At 35.1% G+C, this 14,932-nt stretch overlaps 1 protein-coding gene across 1 annotated transcript in view; it reads left to right on the forward strand.

The window, feature by feature from the left end:
- Nucleotides 1–12,696, forward strand: part of LOC150096868 (uncharacterized) — a 340,159-nt gene extending 327,463 nt beyond the window's left edge. Inside the window, exon 15 of the mRNA XM_090408300.1 lies at nucleotides 12,099–12,696. Within this exon, the coding sequence (XP_090264426.1) occupies nucleotides 12,099–12,263 (165 nt within the window). The 3' untranslated portion in view covers nucleotides 12,264–12,696. The remainder of the gene's footprint in view (nucleotides 1–12,098) is intronic.
- Nucleotides 12,697–14,932: the final 2,236 nt, after the last annotated feature.

The raw sequence follows: 14,932 nt of genomic DNA on the forward strand, positions 1-14,932 counted from the left end.
TTGTGAGGTATGTTTCTGCTCAAGGGCGTGAACTGCTATTTCTGTGTTTCCTATACTTTGTATTCTATTTTTTTTTTTTTTTTTTTTTTTTTTTTTTTATGTTGCGTTTTTTAGTGTTTAAATGTTCTGGAATAGGGATGCTACAGTCATGGAAGTGTTCTTGTAGTCTTGCCCATAAAGACCTGATAGTAGAACCTGTGTAGGTGATATGACAGTCTTTTTTGGCAAGGAAATTTGTAGACTACGTTGTGGTGTTCTAATATTTCTTTGTGTGTATGTTTGTGAGAGAGATTTAGTGGGTTTTAGAAATGTTGCCAATTTTTGGTTTGTGGTGAATACCAGTTTATAGGTCAGTATGTTTGAAAATGTATTTGTAGGCTTTGTATGTGTTCTGGATGTATGGCAGTTTGATAACTTTTTGTGTTGTGAAGTTTGTTTTGGTTGTTGGGTTGTTTTGACAGGTTTTTGATGTCCTGTTTGTGTAATTTATTAGTTGTGTGGGATAGTTGCAATTTTTAAAGATCTGTATTAGTTTTTTTTATTTCTGTGTTGAGATAATTATGGTTGGTTGAAAACTTGTAAGCATTTATAAATTGTGATAGGATGACTGATTTTTAACAGAATATGGAGGTAGTTTCCGATATGCATCAGCTTGTATATTTTCGTGGCTATTTTTTTGTTTGTTCTGATTAATGTCATGTCAGGTTTGAGAAATTGATGGATTTGTTCTGTTCGGTTTCTATGGTGAATTTTAGTCTGCTGCTGTAACTGTTAAGGGACCGCTTGTAAGGTGATGATGTGTGTTGGTTCTCCAATGCATAGAATATCGTCCAAGTATCTGCCATAAAAGGTGATGGCGGGGGGGGGGGGGGATTCTATGTGTGCTAGGAATAATTCCGCTAGTTGTCCGCTGATGTTTTGGCCCATAGGGAGTCTGAAAATTTGAATATACATGCTGTTTTGTTGAACTTGAAGAAGTTTGCTGAGATTATTAGTTTGATTAAGTTTATGATATCATTAGGTGTTAATTTTGTATGAGAGTGTAGGGAGCGGTCTTCTGTGAGTAGTGTGTGTATATGATGTCTAATGTTCTGGGAACGTCCACATTAGTGTATAATGAAGCTGCATCCAATGAAGTGAGAATGTCTTTCTGGGATAGGGTTATGCTATTTATTTTTTGGAAAATAGCATAATAGACAGACAAGACAATGAAACATTGCTTAGAATATTGGAAACAATAGCCATAAAATGTGACGAGAACCCAATCAACGTCCACTGACCCTACATAATCTCTGAGTGTTCAAAGCTCCATAACATAAAAATGAGGTCACAACTCTGATCAATAGTGATAATTCAAGCACTTCAAAGGCAGAAACACCAAGCTGACATAACATAACATCCACTTCCTCCATGAGTTCAGACGATGACACACTCGCTCCCCGGCTCCCTTTTCCCATAAACCCTTCTCCTTCCTCAAAAAAAAAAAAGTTTCTATTTACAGTCCCCCTCTTCATGTCACTCACCCTACAAAAAAAGCGCTCTGCCCACCCTTAAAAGTAATATGTGTATACAGGGTGGTTCAAAATTCTACGTACAAACTTTGAGGGGAGGTAGAGAACATCAAAATCAACCATATTCACATAGGAAGCATTACAGGAAATGCCAAGGCAGTAAGTAGTGTAAAAAAACTTTATTAGGTGTAACTGAACAGTTCAATAGTAGTTGGATACATAATATGGTTTCACATCAGATACTCGAAGTTATGACCATTAGCAATGATGCATGCCTGACACCAACGATGCATTGATTGCTGTACATTTTCGAATATACCTGGAGTTTCCCGGATATTAGCAGCGCCGATGCCGATTCTTGCCACGAGGTCTATGTCAGAGGCAACAGACATTTCGTACACCATGGCTTTAAGGGTCTCCCACAGAAAGAAATCAATGCTCGATAAATCAGGTGAGCGTGGGGACCATGCAACGGTTCCACCATGCCCAATCCATCGAGTCCCAAAGGACCTGTCCAAATACTGACGCACAGAAATGCCAAAATGGGCTGGAGCCCCATCATGTTGGAAGTGGAAGCACATCTGCCGAAGCACACAGCCATTGGAACATTGTCCAGTAAATTCTTTCTGAAAGAAGTTCTGAACTTCTTCCAGAAAGGTGATATTTCTGGGAGTCCAGTCATAGTAACAGGTATGGGTCGACTAAGCAGTCAGTGGTAACAAGTATGAGCCGACTAAGCAGTCAGTGACGATACCTGCCTATACATTAATGGCGAAGCATTATTGTGCAGCATGTGATCTCATGTGTGGGTTCTCATGGACCCACACATGAGTATTGTGATGATTGAAGACCCCTCCCCCCTTCATGGGTAAATGAAGCTTCATCTGTAAACAAAACACAAGTTGGAAAATCTGGGTCTGCAGCACTTTTCTGCAGAAACCACTGCGTAAATTCCACATGTCAAGGATAATCTTCGGCCATCAGTAACTGGACCTGTTGCAGATGAAATGGATGTAAGGACTCATAGTGCAAAACATGCATTACACTGGATTGTGATACTCCTATAGCAGAGGCAGTAGCACGTGTGCTTGTCTCTGGATTATTGTCCATCGCATGCAACACTTCCTCTTCCATGGCGGGATTTTGCTTCAATCGTGACCGCCCACTATCATGCCTGCGATCCCTGAATGATCCATAGTCACACAAATTCTGATGCAAATGCACAAACATTTGGTGATGCAGTACACACCTGTTTGGGTACCTTTCACGATACATTTGTACAGTGGCTCGTCCATTACCATCAGCTAACCCTTAAACAAGATGCATGTCTGCCATCTCAGTGTTCGTAAAACAACGCATGTTCTTCGTACGACATCGAAAGCTTGAATGAGGAAGTCCCAATTGCTTACCTGGATCGCTGCTGAACAGCGCCACCTATCACTTTCGGGTGGCATTTTCGGTCATGCTTTCCTATGTGAATATGCTTGATTTTGATGTTCTCTACTCCCCTCAAAGTTTGTACGTGGAATTTTGAACCACCTTGTATATTATATAAAAAAAAAAATTAATTTTCAAATTAATTCTCCCACATTGCCTAACCCCCACATCCCTTTTAACACCATAACAGCAGAAGTATGCACATCGCAGAAAGAAGACAGGCAACAACATCCAAGAAAAGGTATGTGCGAATTTTCTTCTATTATGCTACATATATTTGTCTCTAAAATACATCTGCAATGCTCTAAGAATTCTTGAGTAAAAAGCCAATGACATTAAAAAAGGGGCACTCCTAAATGAAAGCATGAAAAATAGCCATAAAAATAATAGTTTTTAAGAGGAGTAACAATCAAATGGCCTCGCCTACTCCCCGTATACGGGGAATAAAAAGGCGTTAGCTGATTTTTTTTTTTTTTAAGAGGAGTAACATGGGAGTTTTCCCAGAAATAATAATTGCTTAGTGATTGCTTAGCAGCTCAACTATTTCTTCTGCTTTTGTCACTTTATTACCATTGGCACTGAGTAAATTGCTCAGTAATAAATTACTTTCTACTTGTTTACACCTCTCTAATATCTTTAGTTTTTGAATTTCTCTGTCCAGACATCTAACCCCAAAACCATTCAAATGCAGATCATCAGACATATACCTTCATTCATCAAATTCACTCCATACATTTATAAACTGTGCACCATTCCTCCTGCACAATCTTCTCATTAGCATTCATTCATGGCTTTTCTATTCTGTTCTGTTCTTTCATACCAAGGCAGTAGACTCACCATCTTTACTTTCTCATTCTTCATTTTTGCTTCTTTCAGCAACTCATACATTCATATGTGCTCTTATTTCATGTTTCTCACCTTTCAAATTATTTCAGATATGCAGAATATGGAAAAATGTTATGCAGCATATAATTGCACCTGGACTACTGTGCTCAGATTTGATCTCCTGGATTCCAAAGGGGTTAGAAAATGTAGAAAGGTTGCAAAGAAGAGCTACAAAGATGATATGGGGATAATGGGATGTAGATTGAGAATATCTGGACTACAGACACTAGTAGACACAGTAGAAAGAGGGAGTGATATGTGATAGAAATTTATTAACATTTGAGAGGGTGTTATAGAATATCGGTTGATAAAATTTTTCATTATTTGGAATGTGGAGAGAGGACTAGGGTGCATCCATGGAAATTGAGTTTGTGTGCAGTTAAGAAAGGGGTAAGAGGCGCATTTTTCTTTCATAGAACTGTGAACGAGTGAGTGGAACAGTTTGCCTGTTGAAGCATCAAGTGCATGCATTGTAAATGAGTTTAAGAGGAGCTATGGGAGCTTGTGTGGATGATGTTTAGCCTCCCTTGATGAATCCTTGACTTCCTTGAAGTCTAGTAATAATAATAATAAATAATAATTATAAGATTCTATATTTGGACAGTAGTAATCAAGGAAAGGAAGGAATAGCTGTGGTATTTAACACCAAACATAAACTTTCCTGAATGGCAGGCAATCTCAATTATGGGATCCAGAAAAGTCATCCCCAGCGTTTCTCTCCCAGCACATTTCACCCCCTGTAGATAATGAGTGAACTACAAAAATGTAAATAATACACCTAATTTTTTAATAATTCCAATTTATTTTGTTTTAATAGAATAAATGCACTTTATTCTTGTTTAAAAGTCGAAGTTGTATGCAGTGCCTCTAAGGTAATCAATTACATTACGATTTTTAAAATCTCGGACTACTGTTTTGATTCTAACAGAAATTGCAGCATACTTCTTGTTTCTTTGATTGCCTGAATTACCTGCAGTTAGTTGTGTAATTTCGAAATTGTGCAGCCCTTGTTGTTTCTTTAAAAAATCAATGAATCGGTAAATATTTGGGAATAAAGTAGCACAAGTTTCCTGAAATCCCCTGTGCCGCCCCCTCCACGCCGTTGTTGATACGTTGCTGATCAGTGTTCGTGCATAAACATTCCACAATTCGATGGCAAAAATGGGTAATTGCGGCCTCTCCGTTGTCTTCTTCCAATATATGTATCTTCAAAGTAGTTTGCAATCACCATAGCTGCAATGAGGAAGTCATCAGCTTCAACTAAGTCTTCAAATGCTTGAATAACGTTAGCAGGAGGAATAAATCTCAATGCCGGAATCATTCGAATCCAACGAGCAAATTCATGCTCTCGTTCGTATCGGGGTTTTAAACCTTCATTCTGTACCTTTCGCCAAACGCTTTGGGAAAGATGAAAAAAACAACCGGTATTTACAATACTAGGAAATTATTGTTGGAAGGCTTGCATGGGACTTTGTTCGAAATTTGTCATAAGTCGCTGTGGTTGGAGACCCGGTTGGAGATTTTTAACTTCTTGAAGCAACTTGACGTATGTGACATGAGTTTTGTTTGGCAGAAACGTATAGATCACTGGAATAACTGCATTGAATTGAATCACATGAATTGTATAAAGCTGCTGGAAATGCATGGGTACTGTGCTAAAAGTAGCTTCAGAAAACCACTCCTAGCTACGTGCTAATAACTGAAGATTGTTACTAGTGGAAAAAATAAGAATGCGACCCAGGAGCAGTTCGTCCTGAGAATCATACATCAAAAACTGTTGTACATTGCCATCGATGATAATTTTGTGGAATTACTAGGTCCTGGAGATTGCTTGGTACAGCAGGAGTACCATTGTTGCATTGAACATGACGAATAGTTCGTTTAAGTGAATTCTTTTTAGGAAGTAATGCCGTGACATTGGCACGAGCCTCTGCAATTACTGATGCAACAATTTGCTGTGGCCGTTCATTCGTGGTTGTTGCATGTTGCCGTATTTGACCAATCAATTGCAAAGCTTCTGACCTTGCAGCTTGAGCTGCATGGTTATGTTTAGTTACAACTTTCACAACTGGGCCTTCCAAACCCTATGTCCAAACATGCTCTTTACAGGTGGAACGTTTTTCACAAACCCAGATTCCATGTTGTTCATCTACAGTTCTCTTCGAAAACACGTAAATGTGGTTGTCATCAAGATGCAAAAATAATATGTAGATATTGCACTGCCTGCAATGCTCAGCTTGTTAACGCGATGCACTGCCTGCAATGCTCAGCTTGTTAACGCGATGCACTGCCGATAATGAGGTGCTGAAAACAGCAAACGCGCACTGTCCACTGTTCTCTCCCCCCATGTCCGTCACTAACCACGTGACTATCGCCCTCGTGGTCGAGTATGTATTCTTTCCATTGTGAAAGGATTAACATTTCCAGTTAATACTTTCACAATAGAAAGAGACCCCTGAAGACATACAAAAGGGGAGAAATTAGTTTAAAAGCCACGTGACAATTTACACATGAATGTAATTTTAAAAATTTGTTCGGAAAAGTTAGTTATCAGAAGTTCGGTTCAAGTAATCGAGAGAGTTTAACATTGAATCTCCACTAAAGGGCTGGGACTTCATTAAAAATTCGAGTTATTGAGAGTTGGCTGTATTTACATTTTTGTAATCTACTCATTATCTACAGGGGGTGACTTTTCCGTAAACCCTCAATTATACATGTAATTTCAAAGTAATTGGACAATGAGACGTATTTATATAATGATCCCACAGATCACCTATTGAGAAAGAAGTGAAAAGTTTTTTGAGTCATTAAAAGTGGCAGCTGATTGATATAAAGGAAAAGCTGTTTCTTGCTGAAAATCTAAAGATCAAAGTGAAAAGTAATATTAGGCATGTAGAAATATTTTGGAAAAGAATTAAAGTACAAAACTAATAATAATAGTATGTACTTGCAGGGAGTATGTTTAGGCCATGGACTAGTCATTAGCGACACCATATTCCAGCATGGTGATGTGCATAAATTCATGTGGAGACTATAAACACAATCTTTGATTAAGTTATTGTTGACAACATCTTTATGCTGATTCAGGACACAATATACAGGGGATTTTGAAAGTGGAAGTGATCACCATTTACTTTTGAGTGTATGATAGAGGTTTATTAACATTTGAGAGGGTGTTATAGAATATCAGTCGATGAAATTTTTTGAGTGATCACCATATAATTTTCAGCAGGATAAAAATAAATTTTGTATGGAAAAGAAAAATGTGAAGCAGCTTCCAGAAGTGAACTCTAGATTGAAATATAAATATGTTTTTCAAGAAAAAAAAGTCTTAAAACAAGAGTCAAAATTTGTAGAGTGAGCAGCAGACTTAATAAAACATTAGTTGAGTCAGTCAATGTTTTCTTAAAAATAAAAAGAAATAAAATAAAAAAAAATTTGGACATTATACCCAATTCCATCAAATAAGTTCCTATCAGTTCTAACATAGCAGTGTCATCTTCTCATTAGTATCTTTTACTGCAATCTGCTGCATTTGTGTACCACCCATTCAGTGCATTTAGATTTTCCTGCCTGACATTGATGACCTCGTATTTCAGTTGCCAGCCACTGTACTGTACTCCTAACAGGGGATTTAAATGGCCACAGGATTCTATGGGATAGTGCACCTATCAGGAAGAAGATTATAAAGCATATGCTCGACAATAGTAATCTCTCCTCCTTAAACACAGGAAGTGATACTTCCTTACATATACCTACCTGAACATTCACTACCATTGACTTAACAATCTGTCCATCTCTCTTCCCACTGTTTAAGCAGAAAATTTATAAAAACATATATTGGGAGTAATCACTTTCCCCATGATATCCAATCTTTTGCATTAACCATGTACTCTATCACAGATATCACAATGGAAAACAGAGCAGTCTGATTAGTTCACCTTCTCTGGCTTTTGATTCTGTGAGAATCAGCTTATCTCCTATCAGTGATGCAGTGAACCAGGTTACACTGCTTATAATAGAAACTGCCTAACTGCAAATCCTGAAACATCGAATTATTTCCACCTATCCCTAAACTTTGGGTGGAATGCTGTATGCACATCAGCCTGGATAGCTCAGAACAAAGCTGAAAATCATCTTCTATTCCAACAAATCTGACTGCTTTCACGTATGCTTGAGCCTGAACATTGATACATTTATTGTCAAAATCAAAACGGCTCCTGGATTCAATATATATTTGCTATAACTAGATCAATCACCACTAAAGAGATCTGGGATAAAATCTAGAAAATGAAGAATAGTTATACCAATCACCTACTTTCATTCCTAGAACACAATTGTGCGCAGTTGTTGACCTAAAAACAGTTGCTTATACTCTAGGAGAGAGAATTTTTGTCAAGACATCAGCAATATTTTCATACTAACCCCATCTCAAAGTTTATGGCTTTGAAAAACAAAGTAGAAAAAACATCAAATTCTGTTTACTTTAAGGTTCCACGAACCTTAAAGCAGGCTGTTTGTGAAACAAGAACTGAAAATTGTTCCTTGTCTCGATGTCATCCAACTACCATAGGACCAGGTGACACCCATTATGAGATTATTCAATATCTAACACCGTTTTCTATGAATCAAACACTCTGCCTCTTTAACTGAATTTTTTTGTGAACATGAATTTTCAGGTTCTTAGCAAAAGGAGATGATTACTGCCTTTCCAGTCCAGGAAAGGGTCAATTAGTTCCAAAAATTACTATTTGTTGGAACTTTCTAATAGTTCTGGCTAGCTGCCTGTACAAAATTCTGGAATTTTCTCTAAACACTAATTTCTGGAGTCCAGGCAAAAGGTGATCATTATCGCCTTTATAAATCCAGGCACGGATCAAATAAAACCCAACAAATTACAATACAATAGCTCTGACTAGTTGTCTGTGCAGAGTCCTGGAAAAAATGGTTAACCGTCATCTTTGTTTCTGGATGGCAATGCTTGGTGATTGCATGTTGTGAAAGACTTGCACAACTGGATTGTTCTCTGCGAGTTGCGATAGATGGCTTCCTCTCTTTGAACATCACCACCAATGCTGCACTGTCTCAAAGGTCTGTCCTCTCATCTACTCTCTTTCTCCTATACATAAATGACCTACTCTCAATCACCACTAATCCTTTCCACAACTTTGCAAATTATAGTGCTCTCCATTCATCCTACTCATTTGACAAACCATGTTAGTACTCTGACATCCCAGACTACAAGGTCATTTACCACTGTTAGAATCTTTAAACATTGATTTACATACTATATTTCAATGGGGAAGGTGACAATCTTGTTATATTCAATGAAAGAGAGAAAAGGCAACACACAGTCTTGCCTTTTCACTAGAAAAAGAAATCTCATCTCATCTCACCTAACCTTACCCTCAGTAATATACAAATCATCAGATAAGATCAGATCTTTCTCCTTGGACTAATGTTTATCTCCAGTCTCTCCTGGCATAAACATATATGTCATATCCAGTGCCCTTGTGCAAAATGCTTTCAGCACCCCATAAAATAAGTTTCCATGAAAAATTTTACTTTGATAAAAGTACAAAACAGTTTATACGTATACATAAAAATAAATTTTATTTAACAATAGTAGGACATTGTAATCACTAAAATTCAGTCATAAGGAATTTTTAATAGTAAAATGTTTTATTATTAAAATTTTTAAATTCATTAATATATTAATACAACAGAATATATATATATCTTTTATTTTAATATAAAAAGAAATATTATTACATAACAAAGATAATTTGGAGATATGCGTTTAACTATATAACAATTAGGATAAATGTAGATTTATTTTACATATTTATCCATCTTGCTTTAGCCACCACAAAATTTTTAATAATATCTTTAATGTGTAATGAATCCATAATATTATTTTCAATTGATATAATTGATAAATCCATTAGGCTATCCAGACATTGTTGACAGCAAATAATTTTTTTTATTAGTTTCAATTTTGAAAAACTTCTTTCTCCTGATGCTACGGATATTGGTAATGTTAAATAAATACGCATTGCAATCGTAGTATTCGGAAACGTGTTAATTCGGAAACATTAATTTATTTTCGTATATATAATTGAAAGCATCCTGAGGAGCCGACTCTTTTTTAATAAAACACTGCAATGTTTTTAATTCCTCAAATAAAGTCATACCATTAATATCACGATGGTCAGAATCTTGGTTGTCTCTCAGTTTTAAGTGCAAATCTTTACAATGTTTCATCAAATCTTCATCGCTCCAATCTTTTAATTTGCTAATGTCTCTTATGGCTTTAAAGTCCTCGCTATGTTGTTTTTAGAGTGTGAATCTTTCCGTGACTGAAGTTATTGTTGTGCCTAAAATCTCAAAGAAAAAATTTATTTTAAAATATTGTTTAGGATCATGCGTTGTCTCATCTGGTACTTTGTAACTGAATATTTTTGTTTTTGTTATTTTGCGAATGTCTTGAAAAATAGGATCAATATTAAGATCATTTGCTACTTATTTTGCAGTTCTAATAATATTTTCAAAATATTGGTCTGTTCGGCGAGTACTTAATTCTTTTATAACATAATCAAGATTTTCTGTAATTTTTCCTATATCAAATGTCAGATTCTGCATTATTTTGCTTGCAGCATTTACGAGACTTAAGATTTCGTACCAACATGAACATAGCAAATAAATTTAAACGAATAAATCTTTGAAATTAAGTTGTCTGCCTGAGCTCTAGAATCGATATCTTTAGTTTCATCTTCTGTAATATTAAAAAAAAGAGCCTTGTAAATTTCCTTGATATTATTTTTAAGTGGCAACAAAAATAACAGTATTTACAATTTTTTTTTTTTTTAAATTTTATGTTTTTTGTGCAAACTAGAGGTTTAATTAAAATCAAAATTTATTTTGGCTGGTAAATTTTACTGTCCTTTTTATTTTAAAGTCTCATCAAATGCTTACTGTTGAAAAAAAAAAAAAAAAAATCAATTATGTTATAGTTTCTTACCTTCCAAATTTGCAGAACAATGTCACTGTTTCAGTCACAATCACACATCCACAAGGGGCAAAGCACAGCATAAGAATGAATTCACGGTCTGTCTTAAACTAATAATTTTCACTAAACTGGTGATGTATTAAGTTAAAAATATTGTTAGATTATTAAGAATTCATAATAATTTGACTGATTTTAAATTACATTTTTATTGCATTAACTATAATTTGTAATTGTGTAATTTATATAGTACGATATAATTCAAGATTAAGAAAATTTATATATATATTTTTTATTATTTGCTGTGGGGTGAAATGGCACCCCTCATCTTTAAGCGCCCTTGTGCAGAGCACAACCGCACGGCGCGACCCTGATCATATCATATCAAACATAGCTTCCTCAGCATCCAAAAAACTAGGTATTCTCTTTTGTTCAAGATGCTATTTCACACCCAATCAACTCTTAACTATATACAAATCCCAAATCCACCTATGCTTAGAATACTACTCACATGCCAGGGGTGGTACACCTAAAACTTCCCTACAAATCCCTGATTCTGTTCAGAGGAGAGCAATTAGGCTCGTAGATGCTCTGTTACAGATTCCCTTCAACTTCTATTTTACACTCTCAGCACTGTACCTATTCTACAGGTACTTCAAAGGTCATTGCTCTGCTAAATTGGCAACCATCATTCCTCTACTTTCTATTGCATCTGTTAAATAAGAGCAACAACAGGTATTGGGGTGTATCCATTCCTTTTATTAATAGAGTGGCTTCAGTCATCCTGTTATAAAATACAAGCAAAATTGCTAAAGCAAAACCTACCTTTAATAAAGCCATGCTGTTTTCTCTATATGGGATCAAGGTACTGTCTACACACTTCTGGATGTAGATCCTAATTAGTTTTGCCAACACATTAATATCTGTTGTAAGTTTGGAGTATCTGAAAAGCCTTATAGGTAGTAATGGTGAGAAGGCATGGTATAAAAAAATTTTAATTTCTGCAAGTCTAGTCATTTATGTAACCTTGGGCCTGTGTTTTGAACATTTGGTTCTGTAATTGCTTATTCTCTCCTTTTTTTTCCTGTTATTTACCCACAAAAATTTATAAATTATGATTTAATTATTTCTGTATTGTGAAAATTTGGTATGATTTGTTTATAACACAAATTTGTGTGGTTGGTGTGAATTGGAAATCATAACAGATTTTACAGGAATAGATAGAACTGCACTTTATTACTATTTTAATTCATATTTAGGTAGAACATCAAACTATCATCATTCAGAACCTACAAGAAGCACTTGTACAGTGTAAAAGAACATTAGATGAAGTTCGACAGCATAATCATCAACCTGCGACAGACAATTTGCAGCTTAAAAGCAAAACTAAGTTTTCCATAAGAAATACAGTACTTGATGTATAATGAATTGTTATTGTTAATGTTTTTTAATCTTTGTTTGGGCAGCAAGATATTCTTCCCTAGTTCTAGTAGAGAAAAGTATATTGTTATGAAAACTTTAATTTTGGAATATGAAAAAAAAATTTATTTAAAAATTATGCAGATGACATTTATTGAAGTTTGTTTTATAATTGTAACATAAAAAAGTAAGTGTAATAAAATAGATTTTTAATGTCTTCCTATAATGGGTGCTTTTACCCTGGCTGCTGTTTTTGTTGTTTTATATGAAATAACTAGTGACACTGATACATAAGTCAGTGAATTTGTTATGCCGAATCAATAATGTAGCAGACTAAATAATCTGTGATATGTCTGGATATTAAATATTGGATTATTTTGAATACTTTTCATGGATTAAATATTTGAATCAATTAAATTTATTTAAACAATAACAAAACCAAGTGATTTCTTGATTCTGTATTTGCAACTTCAAAAAATTCTTTTATTTTCATTTAAGTAGTAAGTAAACATCAAGTAATATCATGAATAATGGTAGTAGCAGAGTTATATACACATTTAGTAGGATATTTGTTTCCATGATTGAACTAGCTTGCAAAAAATATAAAAACAAATATTTGGAAAGATAACATTTCTTCTGTTCATTCAATAACCTTTCACATATCTTATTATTATTAACATTCAACCTCCATGAAGTCAAAGATCCATCATGGGAGGTACACGCTATTGCACACAATGCTCATCCAACTGTGCCTTAAAATGATTCAATGTGTCTATGTTCACAACACACTCGGGCAATGCATTCCACTCTCCATGCAAAGAACCTACCACTGTCTCCTCTGCCCACACCTCTTTATACAGTTTTCAGCAATGGCCTCTTGTTCTACTCCCCCCCCTTCCATTTCTACCTGATAACAACTCCAGACTAGCTTATATGTCACAATCATATGCCCCTCTTACTCCTATTCACGAGGCTTTGCAGTTTACATTCTCAACAATCTGTCCTCATACTCCACATTCCAAAGACCACTGATAACTTCTGTGAATCTTTTCTGGACCCTTTCGAACATATCCTCATCACCATGAAAACCCAGCAACCAGATCTGTGCACAATAATCCATATGAGGCCTGATCAAGGCCTTATACAATGACATCATAACCTCTTTATTTCTGCATGCCATGGTCCTCCGCATCATTGCCATTATCCGATTTGACATCTTCACAATTTGTGTAATGTGACACCTGAATTTCAGGTCCTTGTCCACCACCACCACTCCCAGATCTCTCATTTCCTCTACTTCCTTTAAAGTTTCCCCACCAAATGTATACTTTGCTCTAAGCAAATACTTTTTTATGTATGTCTTTACTTATCTGCTTCCTGTCATGGATTTTTGGTTCAGTCTTATGACATCGCTTTCTTGGTTTTCCAATTCTTCCTTTAAATCTTTTCATATCCGTATAATATTTTTGCAGTCCAAGTCTATTCGATTTAGATATTCTAACCACCTTTGTTTATATTTATTTATATATATTAGTTGAAAGTTTTTTCACTTAGTTATTCTATAAATTAAAGATGTCAAGAATATAAAACCAATTAACTATTTATATAGTAGTTAATTGGTTTTATATTCAGGGATTGTAAAATTTCTTCATTTGTTTCAATAATGAAATACCACGAGGTAGCATATTGAAAAGAATTATAACACCAGAGGAAAACTCATGTAAAAAAATTTATTAGTGTGGAATTTTTGTCACCATTATCCTAGTTTTTGCTGCATTTATCTTAAGACCATAATCTGATAAAACATCATCCATCCTAGGTAATATCAGTTTTAAATCCTGTTCATTCTCATTTACTACAGTTTATACACTCAGCAAAGCATATTATATGTATCTGCAGTTACCTCCTTCATTCCTTCTTTTATTAATTTCATTGTATTCTCTATATACAGGTTGAAAAGCATGAATGATAATGTTGTAAAGAAAGGTGTAAACCTTATTTACACCTTTCTTTACTTCTGCAGTTGCTTCATTTTCCTGTATTCATATCTTTATTTTTTGGCTGGCATATAAGCTCTTTAATTAATCTTCTATCTCTCTCTCTCTCTCCAGTCGATTCCATTTTCCTTCATTATTTGAAAAAGCTTGTTACACTGTAGATTATCGAATGCCTTTTAGAAATCTATAAATGCAATGAAGTCAGTTATTTATTGCTGTTCTTCAGTTTAGTATTATTTTTAAGGGTAGTATTGCTTCTCTAATTCCTTTACTATTCTGGACTGCAAAGTGATTATCAAAATAACATTTAATTTTTTATTTTATTCTGTGCTTCACTATATTTAGTATAATCTTTGAGGCATGATTGCCCAAACTTAATGTTTGATAATTTTTTTTGTCTGTAGCATTCCCTTTCTTGGATATTATTACCATCAAACGTTCATAGAAATCATATACTTCCTGTCCTCCATGACTTCTTGTGTTATTACATCTCCCAGACTTTAATTTGGCAGGTAGTATTTGATCTGTTCACCAGTTAGGTAATTTCTTCATCCAGTATCTCTGGTCTGCGAGTTTCCTTTTCAACTTCATATTTTGGTTCGATATTTTCTTCCATTTGCATCTTCAACATATTCCTTCCATCTCTCTGCTATCTCTTGGTTAGCAGTAAGTAATTT

Source organism: Typopeltis vanoorti, chromosome 18 (genome assembly GCF_054136105.1).
Source record: "Typopeltis vanoorti isolate ZY-2024b chromosome 18, IOZ_Tvanoo_1.0, whole genome shotgun sequence".
NCBI classification, from domain to species: domain Eukaryota; kingdom Metazoa; phylum Arthropoda; class Arachnida; order Uropygi; family Thelyphonidae; genus Typopeltis; species Typopeltis vanoorti.